This window comes from Carcharhinus amblyrhynchos, chromosome 2 (genome assembly GCF_965287045.1).
Source record: "Carcharhinus amblyrhynchos chromosome 2, sCarAmb.v2.hapA, whole genome shotgun sequence".
NCBI classification, from domain to species: domain Eukaryota; kingdom Metazoa; phylum Chordata; class Chondrichthyes; order Carcharhiniformes; family Carcharhinidae; genus Carcharhinus; species Carcharhinus amblyrhynchos.
In genome coordinates, this window is record NC_137325.1 from 79398095 (window position 1) to 79410991 (window position 12897).

Consider the following 12897-nt stretch of genomic DNA (forward strand, 5'->3'; position numbering starts at 1 on the left):
TCCCACTTTCTCCCCATAACCCTTAATTCCCTTGTCTATCAGGAACCTATCTACCCGTGACTTAAATATAGTCAACGAGGTAGCCTCCACCACTTCAATGGGCAGAGAATTCCAGAGATTCACCACCCTTTGAGTGAAGAAGTTCCTCCTCAACTCCGTTCTAAATTGCCCCCCTCCTCCCCCCCCCCGCCCCGCCATTTTGAGGCCGTGCCCTCTAGTTCTGCTATCCTTTCTAAGCGGGAAGAATCTCTCTACCTCGACCCTGTGTAGCCCCTTTATTATCCGGTAGGTCTCTATAAGATCCCCCCTCAGCCTTCTAAACTCAGACCCAGTCTATTCAATCTCTCCTCATAAGCTAACCCCCTAATCTCCGGTATCAGCCTGGTGAACCTTCTTTGTACTCCCTCCAGGGCCAATATATCCTTTCGCAAATACGGGGACCAAAACTGCATACAGTACTCCAGTTGCGGCCTCACCAGTGCCCTGTACAGTTGCAGCAAGACCTCCCTGCTTTTATATTCTATCCTCTTTGCTATAAAGGCCAACATTCCATTCGCCTTCTTTATCACCTGCTCACCTGCAGACTGGGTTTTTGCGATTCATGTACAAGGACCCCCAGGTCCCTCTGCACTGTAGCATGCTGCAGCTTTTCACCATTGATCTCAATCAATGTCATGCATTAGATCAATGATTTTTCTTTAAATTTGGAATGAGTATTCCTTGATCTCTTTTGTGGATTTGGACAGCCATCTCAGTTCATTCATCTAACCAAATATTAACTGTTTGTCTCTCCACAAATATTTCATGGTCTGCTGAGCATTCCCAGTTTTTTCCATTTATATAATCAACGATTTTACTGCTGCCTAGTTTTTCATCAAAGTAGTGAAAAATCTTTGCTTGCAAGTATTGCTTCACCAGAGAGTGAATCTGAGCCACTAACTATTGGATTAAAAGTTCAGTTAGTTGATCTTCATTCTCATCAACAATCTATAGAAACATTGGTAAGACCTGAGCAAAAAGCAATATTTTAAAGAACAGTATTAGTTCTGACCAGTAACAAAAACTGTTCTCATAACTCAAATATTACCATGCTAAACTCTTCGTTGAATAGAAAAAATGCTCTTTATACAAATTACTCATGGCCAATAGGCAAAAACAAAATCAATACTATCTTATTTCAGCAGCATTAATGTAAGTGATGCAGACAGAGCAAAAGCATTGAAGGTTGTAACATAATGGCACTGTATATGGAAACATAACAGGGAAGTCACATGGTCTTAGCTGGGAAATCAGAGGCAAGTCCTCCTTCAATTTCCTCATTTGCATGTTGCCTTTATCCATGGTAAGCAGAGAACAACTAAACAAATATTTTAAATAAGTTTTATAGTTCCACAGCTTCAATTGCAAATACCAATAGCTTTGCCTTTATAAATGTTGGAATATTTGTCTCAAGTTTTTCTACTTTAAACGTCTACGTTGAAAGAGAGCAGCCAAAAGGATGACTTGTCTTAAAGACATGAGTACCTACCATCAAGGAATGTACTCTGCAAGAAAAGAGAAGTTATATATTGAACACAACTGAAGAAATAATAATTCACAACAGTTTTAACAGGTAGCCCCTAGATACAGAGTTCCAAGCTAACAATGAAATGTTAGATTACATTACAAAAACTATGTGCTGGTAAGTAGTCGTTAGGTTGGCAAACACATACACAAAATTAGATTTCCTGCAAAATAACAAACCTTCTGAAAGGAACAATTGCTGTTATTGTTGCGATTCCTTCTGGTTCCACAAAAATCATGCTCAGTGTTCTACAAAATGATTAACAACAGATAATAGAAGAATTTCAGCTACATTAAACTTTCATAATCTAGCCTAATATGGTAGTGAGTAACTCATCTTCTGACCACCCCCGCAAAAGCCTGTCCACCGTAAGCAAGGCTCAATGGACTGTAATGGAATCTACTTGCCTGAATGAGTGTGATTCCATCCGCACTCAAGCTTTACATGATTCAGGACAAAGAAGCCTGCTTGATTGCTACTCCTTCCACAACCATTCAATCCCTCCACCACCGACAAAGAGTGGCAACCACGTGTATCATCTACAAGATGCACTACAGGATCTCACAAAGAGCTTACACCTTCTAAGCCCACAACCACTGCCACTTAGAAAGACAAGGGTAGGAGGAACACCGTCACTTGAAGGTTTCCCTCCAAGTCACTCACCATCCGGGTAAAAATTCTGAAATGTCCTCCCTAACTGAATTGCGGGTGCACCTACACCTTTAAGACAACAGCTAGCCAAGATCTTCTCAAAGGTAATTAGGAATCAGCACCAAATGCTGTCATAACCCGAAATACTAACTCTGATACTCTCTCCACAGATTCTACCAACTCTGCTGAGTACTTCCAGCATTTGTTTTTTATGTCAGATTTCCAACACTACATAGTTTGCTTTTGGAAAAAAAAATTGGAATTGCAATGTGTATTTTTTATAATGCACCAGTTGCTACATTTCAGTGGCAACCTCTTCAGCGAAGACATCTGAAACATTAGCTGTTATTGAATTTCAGGGAGGAGGCTACTTCAATGCATGTTGCAGAAATGGCCTCCTGCTGCTTGTTCTTCTCCTCTCTCTTGCTCCACCCTTACATAGCATCTTGTCCTGCTCTGTGTTACCTCTGCTAGGTACCCAATTAGTTTACCCATCTGTGGAAGCAATTAGTTGTACTGAGCCTCGCATTCAGGAGAAAAATACTACTCCCTTTACCCATAGAACACCTACAGTACAAAATCCCTATAAAACGTCAAAAAAAACTAAACTCTTAAATTATGTAGAATAGCGGTAGCCAGAGGAAATAAACCAGCAATTAGCCTCTAAGTACTTAAAGATCCATTTAAAAGTAGTGTTGATGGGGATGTCTTCATGCTGCTTAACATCTTGTTCAGCTGTACAAGATTAAAAGGCAGCATATATTGGAATGTAAAGGCCCAAATGGCTGTGCTGGCAGCAAACCAGCATTTCATGTCGATTGGCATCATGATCTGCCTGCTCTGCATACTGGTGGTGGTAAAATTGAGATTTTACAGTAGGTACAAGGCACCTTTCTGCCCAAAGGAGAGAACTCTCCAGACTTAGTAACTTTAAATGAACTGGAACAAGAAAGAAAATTGAGTGTGGGAGAACATACTGAGTAACAATCATACAATAATACATTTTGAGAGATATGCTACAAATGTTAGACTCATTCAAAAAAGGCAAAAGATAAGCCCAGCAGCAATTAGAAATTATAATTCAGTACAAAATAAAGTCACTTGGGTGAATAAGGATTACTTAAGGAAAGCCAGAATGGATTTGTTAAGGGCAAATAGTATTCAAATAGCCTGTAGAGTGTGATGATGAGGGTGATGCTGTTGATGTGGTATGCATGAACTTCCAAAAGACATTTGCTAAAGTGCTATACAACAAACTTGTGAACAAAGTTACAACTCATGGAAAAAAAAAGATTATTGTAACATGGATACAGAATTGTCTGAGTGATAGGAAACAGACTGATTGATGATGGCTGGTTAATGAATGTTTTCTGAACTCAAAAGTTTGTAGTGAAATTCTTCAGGGATCCACGTTAGGACCTGTTATGTATTTTTGTATGGGTGGCTTCTGAAATTTTTAAGTCAGGTTTCAGACTTCAAAATTTGGGTACGATATGAAACTTGGAAACAATGTTGCAAAAGGAAGAATCTTAATAGGTTAGTAAGATTTTAAAACCATTAGACATTAAGGCACTGGCAGAACTACCAGCATTGAGTAAAATAACTTTTAAAACAGGCTTATGAGCTAACAAGAAAGCAGTTTACACGAGATGCACCAAGAGATTTAAACAAGGGATTATGATTTTAAAAGACATGCTGATATTTTGAATGTATTAATATATTTTTTAAGGTATATTGTTCACTTTAGCCAAAAGCAATTTGCTGTGATGCATCACGGTAAAGTGCATTAGGGCAAAGCCATATTTTAAAAGAATGTTAAGGTCTTGAGAAAATGCAAGATTTATCAATACTGTTTCGGATGGACAGAACATTTAGAACACTCAATCATATTTCATGAATAGGGTTTATTCACTGTCCAAATAAGATGGATGCACACACAGGCGTGAAGTCATACATTAATCTGAATTGATAGTGACCTATAAGGGAACTCATGGCAACATTCATTTGAACTTTGGCCTCACATCTGAAATTACTAGGTTATACAGTAAACAGGGCCAATCAAGACAGGAGATAGCTTCTGGAATCCACAGGCTAATAAAATTATGCCAGAGGGTAAGATGCGACTGGCTAAGGTAGATGACAGGTATTATTGTTGAATTATGTATATTGAAGATGATTGATTTAAAGTTAATGAAAGGTGGGAGTAATTGAGAAGAAAAACATATAATTGATCTGCCTTGAATTGTAATGTCAGATTTCATTGGCGAGGTCTAACTGCTCTATCCCAGAGCTACCCTGACCCTTTGATGATTTCTCCTAGCAGCTGCTGTTTAAATTAAAGTTACATCTATAAACTGAGACGCTGGCTTTGTGAGTCTTGTATCATCTGAAGTTTTGGCAGTACCAGCCACCTCGGAAACGCCAGCAAACATGAACATGATGAGGATACTACAGAATTTCAAAAGGATAGACGGGTTGGTGGAATGGGCATATAAATGACAGATAAAATTTACTGCAGAGAAGTGTGAGGTGAAGAAGGACACAGAGGCAAAATAAAAGATACAATTATAAAGAAGGGTACAAGGGCAGAAGAACCTGAGTATATATTGCATAAGTTATTGAAGGTGGCAGAACAAATCAAGGGTACTGTTAATAAAGCATGAAGCACAATTTTCACAGTACACCACAGGATTTTCACAGTAACTTCACTGCAGTGTGAATATAAGCCAACTTGTGACACTAGTAAATAAAGCTCTTAAAAAATGTTAAAAAGTATTATTAATAGAGGTATAGAGTACAAAAGCAAAAAGATTATGTTAAACCTGCAGAGAATACTGATTCAGCTTCAGCTGGAGCATTCTGCACAGTTGAGTACCATGCTTTAGAAAGAATGTGAAGGCATTAGAGTAAGTGCAGAAAAGGTTCATGAAGTTGGTTCCAGAGATGAGGAATAAAAATAGCATACGTTGGAAAAATTCAGCAGGTCTGGCAACATCCGTGGAAAAAGAAACAGAGATAATGGTTTGAGACCAATATGACTCTTTAGAACCCAGGTCATAATCGCATAAATAATAAAAACAGAACTGAAGATAGGAATAGGCTCACCAAGGAACATATAAAATGAATACAGCAGATGATACTAAAATGGCAGGAATGCTGAAATATTTTGCCGTACCTCTATGAAGAGGTTAAGAAAGAGGATATGACAAAAGAAACGAAGACAGAAAGAAATGAGATATTCTAGCCAAACTGGAGGATGATAAAATCTAACATCCAGATGAACCCTGCAGATAGGGATGAGCCATTTTCTTCCATTTATATAGATGATCTGGAGGAGGGAACCGAGTGTAGGGTGTCGAAATTTGCTGATGACACCAAGATTGGGGGAAAGGCAAATTGTGCGGAGGGTGTGGAGAGTCTGCAGAAGGATCTAGATAGGCTGGGCGAATGGGCCAGGAAATGGCAAATGGAATTTAATGTTGGCAAGTGTGAGGTGGTCCACTTTGGTAGGAAGAATGGTAGGAAGGACTATTACTTACGTGGCGAAAAACTGCAGCAGGCGACGGTGCAGAGGGACCTCGGGGTCCTTGTGCATGAGTCGCAAAAACCCAGCTTGCAGGTGCAGCAGGTGGTCAGGAAGGCGAATGGGACGCTGGCCTTCATAGCGAGGGGGATTGAATATAAAAGTAGGGAGGTCTTGCTGCAGCTGTATAGGGCATTGGTGAGGCCGCAGCTGGAGTACTGTGTGCAGTTTTGGGCGCCGCACCTGCGCAAGGATATTTTGGCCCTGGAGGGAGTGCAGAGGAGGTTTACTAGGCTGATACCGGAGTTGAGGGGATTGAGCTATGAGGAGAGGCTGAATAAACTAGGCTTGTACTCGTTAGAGTTTAGAAGAATGAGGGGAGATCTCATTGAGACGTATAAGATGATGAATGGGATGGATAGGATAGAGGTGGAGAGACTCTTCCCGCTCAAAAAAGACAGTAGGACTAGGGGGCACAGCCTCAAGATAAAGGGGAGGCGGTTTAGAACGGAGTTGAGGAGGAACTTCTTCACTCAAAGGGTGGTGAATCTCTGGAATTCTCTGCCCGTTGAAGTGGTGGAGGCTGCCTCGCTAAATATTTTTAAGAAGCAGGTTGATGGGTTCTTGATAAGAGAGGGGATTAAGGGTTATGGGGAGAGGGCGGGAAAGTGGAACTGAGCCACGACAGATCAGCCATGATCTTATTGAATGGCGGGGCAGGCTCGAAGGGCTAGATGGCCTACTCCTGCTCCTATTTCTTATGTTCTTATTATATATAAAATTTCAATAGAAAAGGGAACAGTGCCAAGGGGCTGGTTAACAACAATTATAATTCTATATTCAAAAGGGGTACTGGGTACTATTCCAGGAAGCTATCAATTATTCTAACGTTAATGGTAGGAAAACACTAAAATATTTGCTAGACGATGAGATAACAGAACATTGTATTTTGGAGAAAATCTAACAAAAATATTAAATTACAAATGAAGATAGTCATTTCAGGTCACTATCTGTGTGGAGTTTACACATTCTCCATCGTCTGCCTGGGTTTCCTGTGGATGCTCCTGTTCCTTCCCACAGTTAAAAGATGAGGGTTAACTTGATTGACCATGGTAAATTGACCCCTGTGTCAGGGGGATTAGGAGGATAAATATGTGGGGCTGCAGGAACGGGGCCTGGGCGGGATTGTGGTCGGTGCAGACTCGATGGGTCAAAGAGCCTACTTCTGCACTGTAGGGATTGTATTAACATCCCAAGGTGCTTCACTGGAGCATTAAGCAACAAGGTAGGACACTAAGCCACAAAAGGAGATATTAGGCCAGAAAACCAAAAGCTTAGTCAACAAGATAGATTTTAAGGAACGTTTTAAAGGAAAATGTGATCCAGAGGGAGAGAGGTACAAAGAGGGAATTCCAGAGTTTATGGTCTAGACAACTGAAGGCACGGCAATCTCCTCTCAGTGGAGCAAGAGGCCAGAATTAAGAGGAATGTAGGTATCTCAGAGGATTGTGGCGCTGAAGGAGACTACAGGTATTGGGAGGGGTGAGGCCATGTAGGGATTTGAAAGCAAGAATGGGAATTTTAATGTCAAGTTGTTAGTTGACCAGAAACAAAGAACAAAGAACAAAAACAGCCGGGAAACAGCAAGCAATGTAGCTCATCACAAGTTTCTTTTCCCTACAACATGGGCTGTAGAGTTTTGGATGACCTGAAGTTTAGAAGGATAGAATTGGAAAAATCAGCCAGTGCATTGGAATAGCTGAGTATAGATGTATCAAAGGTATGAATGAGTGTTTTAGCAGCAGATGAGTTGAAACAAGGACGAAGTCAGGTAATATTACAGAGGTGTAATCTTAGAGGTGTAAATCGGTGGTCTTGGTGTTGACATGAATACAGGTTGGAAGCTCATCTCAGAGTCAAACGTGACAGCAAGATTGCTAACACTAGTTTGATCTCAGACTATGGTCAGGGAGAGAGATGAAGTTGGTAGCTGAGGAACAGAGTTTCAAATGCTAGAAAACAATGGTTTCAATATTACCAATATTTAGTTGGGAGGAATGGTACGCTCATCCGGTAGTTATATCAGATAAGCAGTCCGACAATTTAGCAACAGTGAAGGACATGAGATTAAGGGTGATGAGGTAGAGCAGGGTGTCGTCAGCTTACATGTTAAAATTAACAAAGTGGAAATTAACAGAAATAATTAGGCAGTTTGTTAGCACTGCTGCTTCACAGCATCAGGGACATAGCTTCAATTCTGGTTTGGATGACTGTGTGGAGTTTGCATGTGCTCCTCATGCGTTTCCTCTAGGTGTTCCGGTTTCATCATCTCTCCACCACACCCAATCTTTTATAATGGACCCTAGAATTTTCTCCACAGCTGACCTCAGGTTGACTGGTAGTTAATTCCTTGCTTTCTCTCTAGCTCCTTTTTAAATAGTGGGGTTACATTAGCTCGCCTCCAATCGGTAGAAACAGTTCCAGAGTTTATAGAATCTTGGAAGATGACCACCAATATATCCACTATTTCTAGGGCCACTTCCTTAAGCACTCTGGATATAGATGATCAGGCCCTGGAGATTTATTGGCCTTCAATCCCAATTTCCCCAACACCATTTCCCTACTAATGCTGATGAGCTTCAGTAGCTCCCTCTCACTAAACCCTGTGATGCTACATTTCCAGTATGTTGTTTATAGAGTCAGAGGTTTACAGCATGGAAACAGACCCTTCAGGCCAACTTGTCCATGCCATCCTTTTTTTTAAACCCCTAAGCTAATCCCCAACTGCCCGCATTTGCCCATATTCCTCTATACCCATCGTACCCATGTAACTGTCTAAATGCTTCTTAAAAGATAAAACTGTATGTGCCTCAACTACTACCTCTGGCAGCTTCTTCCAGACACTCACCACCCTCTGTGTGAACAAATTGTCCCTCTGGATCCTTAAAGCTGTGCCCTCTAGTTTTATACTCACCTATCTTTGGGGAATGATATTGATTATCTAGCTGATCTGTGTCCCTCTTTATTTTATATACCTCTATAAGATCACCCGTCAGTCTTCTACGCTCCGAAGAAAATGTCTCAATCTATCCAGCCTCTCCTTATAACGCAATCATCAAGTCCCAGTAGCATCCTAGTAAGTCTTTTCTGCACTCTTTCTGGTTTAATAATATCCTTTCCATAATAAGGTGACCAGAACAAAACACGTTATTCCTAGTGTGGCCTTACCAATGTCTTGTACAACTTCAGCAAGACGTCCCTACTCCTGTATTCAATGTTCTGACCGATGAAACCAAGCATGTTGAATGCCTTTTTCACCACTTATCCACCTGTAACTCCACTTTAAAGGAGCTATGAATATGCACCTCTGGATCTCTCTGTTTTGTAACTCTCATCAATGTTCTACCACTAACTCAGTAAGTCCTGCCTTGGGTCAATCTACCAAAGTGCATCACCTCACATTTATCTAAAAACTCCATCTGCCATTTGTCAGTCCAACTGGCCCAACTGATCAAGATCCCATTGCAACTCTAGATAACCTTCTTTACTGTTCACTATGCCACCAATCTTGTGTCATCTGCAAACTTACTAACCATGCCTTCTATGTTCTCATCCAAATCATTAAATAACAGTAACAGTGGACCCAGCACTGATCCCTGAGGCACACTACTGGTCACAGGCCTCCAGTGTGAATTTATGTCCTTCATTGTGAAGTTGAACCATTATATTTAGCTGGTCAGCCGATTTCTTTGTTCCCTATTATAAGTTCCCCTGTTTCTGACTGTGTATGACCTACATTTGTCTTCACCAATCTTTTTCTCTTCAAGTATATCTAGAAAGTTTTACTATCTGTTTTCATGTTCCCTACAAACTTACTTTCATCCTCTTTTAAGAAATTGTTTCAGAGTCAATGCAATAAAATATTTTGTTTGGTTATGATGTAAACTTTATCAAAACTGCCAAACTTATACAAAACAATATTTTGATCCCCTTTGTTAAATGCTGGGCATCACATGGGAAAGGATATGAAAACTTTGAAGAGGGATAGAAATTTACTAGAATGATTCTATGAATGAGGCATTATTGTGAATAGACTGAACAAGCTGTAGCTGTTCACCTTAAAACAAAGACGGCTTGAGAGAGATTTGATATAGGTGTTCAAAATCTTGAAGGTTTAGATAGAACAAATAAAGAGAAACTATTGTCAATAGCTGCAGGATCGATTACCAGGGACTGTAGATTTAAGAAGATTAGCAAAAGAATCAGAAGAGACATGAGGGAAAACACAGCAGGTTCTGATGATTTGGAATGCACTACCTGATGGTGGATACAGATTTAGTAGACATCTTCAAAATGGATTTGGATAAATACTTGAAGAACATACTGTAGGTATTTGGAGAAAGAATGGGTGAGTGCAACTAACTTGAATTAGCAGGTTTGTCCTGTATTTGCTTATAATTCTTAAATGATGCAAAGTGACAATACCATACTACAGTTCCAAAATAAGGAAAACTATCAATATAACATGAACAAAGACACTAAACCTACTACCCATGTTTATAAATTTCACTGTTCAATTTCAAATTGCTTTCATGTAAGGTACCTTTAAGTGATTCACAGAGACTCAACGAAAAGCTACATTTATGAATAACTATACCCAATGTAATTATGAGCTGCTATGTCTGTCCACTATTTTAATACCATTGTCTTAGTTTTAAGTTTCTAATCTGTTTCAATATTTACCCAGTAAACTGCAAATGAAGGTATACATTTTTCAGTAAAATGCAAATTAAATCCTATAATGAACTGAATGGAACTGATCAGTATATACTAAGGCAAAAGCTGCACTTCATTAATGACTGATGTGCTTCAAAGAATATTAGTGCAGATTAAAGACATAATTAACCTAAGCACATATTATCCTTGAATGGGAAACTTGCAACCATATAATAGGAACAGCTGGAAAAACAAATTACTACTGGGCATCACATTTGTAATACCAAACTTCATACATCACTCTTCAATTTTCATTGTAAAGTGTCAATACTAATTGTTCCTACTTAAATTGTAGAAATTAAGTGCAATTGTGCCCAATTTTATGTGCATTCCCACTGAAAACACTCCTAGTGGCGGCACCTAAAAAGATTATTACAGTACAGACACTACAAAAGAAGTTTTTCCTCCAAATGTAACTACCATTTGTTTGTATATTTATTAAATGGAAAACTTTGTATATAAAATATACTTATGTTGCAGACTTCAAAAGAAAGAAAATAAACAGAACAATGTGAGACACTTGAGACATAAAAGAAACCCAGATAAACCATTTTATCTAATCTTAAACTCACTGCCCAGGTATGATTGCAGAATAATTCTAATTCAGAGTCTTTTAAATGATTTTGTGCAAGATAGAATCAGCTTAGGACATTCTCCTGGAATCAGATGAAGCCTGTGTAAAAAATAAAGCCCCAACTGCCTGCGGGTAAAATGTATTTATAATACTGCCTTCTACTTCTGGGTATGCTCAAAGGCAACACACTTCAAAATTCTATTCCCTAAGAAAAGCTAGAGTCACTTTCATGAAATGAGAAAGACAGGATTGTTTTAACCGAATTACACTGCTTGTGCTGTTCATTTTTACCTCATCATCATCTGCATCATATTGAGCATAGTGCTGTTCTAATAGCTCTCTTTGGTATCGTTCCTGCTCAAGAGTTTGGCTGATCAGCTGAGCAACTTCACTGCTCTGGCCCGGTTTCTCTCGCCCAATCAAGAATCTGCAGAATAAATTGTTTTTCATTTATTTTCTAATCATTAGTACTTAATTCAACAATGGCAATATTAGAAAACGAAGTAAATGAGCTTGTGGTGCAAACTTATTCACATTGTGAATTAAGTATAAAACCAATATGTGCTATCACAAAAATTTACAGGGAAAAATATTTTACCTTTAAACTGTTCGTGGCTGAGTGTCAAGTCAGGTTCAGTATTAAAAACACAAAATAAATTACCTCCATATTTATTAAATCATAGACGGAGGGAAATAGAGCACTGACCAAATTACTGAGTCTCCAGAATAATGACCATCAAAAAAACATTTCTGAATTATCTGCAACCATATTTAGAGTGATCCCTGATATGCAGTTTTTAAAACATATTTTTGAATTGCACATCCCGAACATATAGTCATTTAACAGTACAGAACTTGAGCATTGCCCCGGAAGAAAATATACTGTTGAAGCATTTTGATTTGCACTCATCAAGACAGAAACAAGAATGCCAAATTTCAAAGACAACAACTATTTATCCTAAATGAGAAACACATGCAAGTTGCAAGTCAACGTCGATTGGTCGAAACATTGCCATGGCGAATGCACCAGGGAGCTGCTTATTCAAAAATGATGCAATCTTTGGATGTATCCATTTGACTTGTGGTCCTTGCGTACATGTAGTTGTAACAAGTATAAAATGAACAGTCTACCAACTGTTAACCTGGAAGGGTAAAGCATCTCAAAATTTGAACAACAGGTGAATATATCTGTTTCACATTGCCTCTATCCAATGGCAACATGAGTGGTGCCGTCCATGAACAAGACATTCGCCCTTACACTCGCACTCGCCTCTGCCCCCACCCCTTCTCTCCCTCCCCCACATTCACTCGCGCTCTCTCTCTTTCTCCCTCCCCTACATTCACTGGCTCTCTCTCTCTCCCTCCTCCACATTCACTGGCTCTCTCTCTCCCTCCTCCACATTCACTGGCTCTCTCTCTCCCTCCTCCACATTCACTGGCTCTCTCTCTTTCTCCCTCCCCCACATTCACTGGCTCTCTCTCTTTCTCCCTCCCCCACGTTCACTGGCTCTCTCTCCCTCCTCCACATTCACTGGCTCTCTCTCCCTCCTCCACATTCACTGGCTCTCTCTCTCCCTCCCCCACATTCACTGGCTCTCTCTCTCTCCCTCCTCCACATTCACTGGCTCTCTCTCTCTCCCTCCTCCACATTCACTGGCTCTCTCTCTTCCTCCTCCACATTCACTGGCTCTCTCTCTCCCTCCTCCACATTCACTGGCTCTCTCTCTCCCTCCTCCACATTCACTGGCTCTCTCTCTCTCCCTCCCCCACATTCACTGGCTCTCTCTCTCTCCCTCCCCCACATTCACT

At 40.0% G+C, this 12897-nt stretch overlaps 1 protein-coding gene across 6 annotated transcripts in view; it reads right to left on the minus strand.

Annotated features, from left to right (window-relative positions):
- The window catches only part of ppp1r9a (protein phosphatase 1, regulatory subunit 9A), a 321619-nt gene that overhangs the window by 149053 nt on the left and 159669 nt on the right, over positions 1-12897 (minus strand). For all 6 annotated transcript variants that reach the window (XR_013889014.1, XM_080207861.1, XM_080207856.1 and 3 more), the window contains exon 5: positions 11380-11515. Coding sequence is in view for 5 of the 6 variants with exons in the window: in XM_080207861.1 (XP_080063987.1) it covers positions 11380-11515 (136 nt within the window). In the remaining variant the exon portion in view is untranslated. The remainder of the gene's footprint in view (positions 1-11379; positions 11516-12897) is intronic.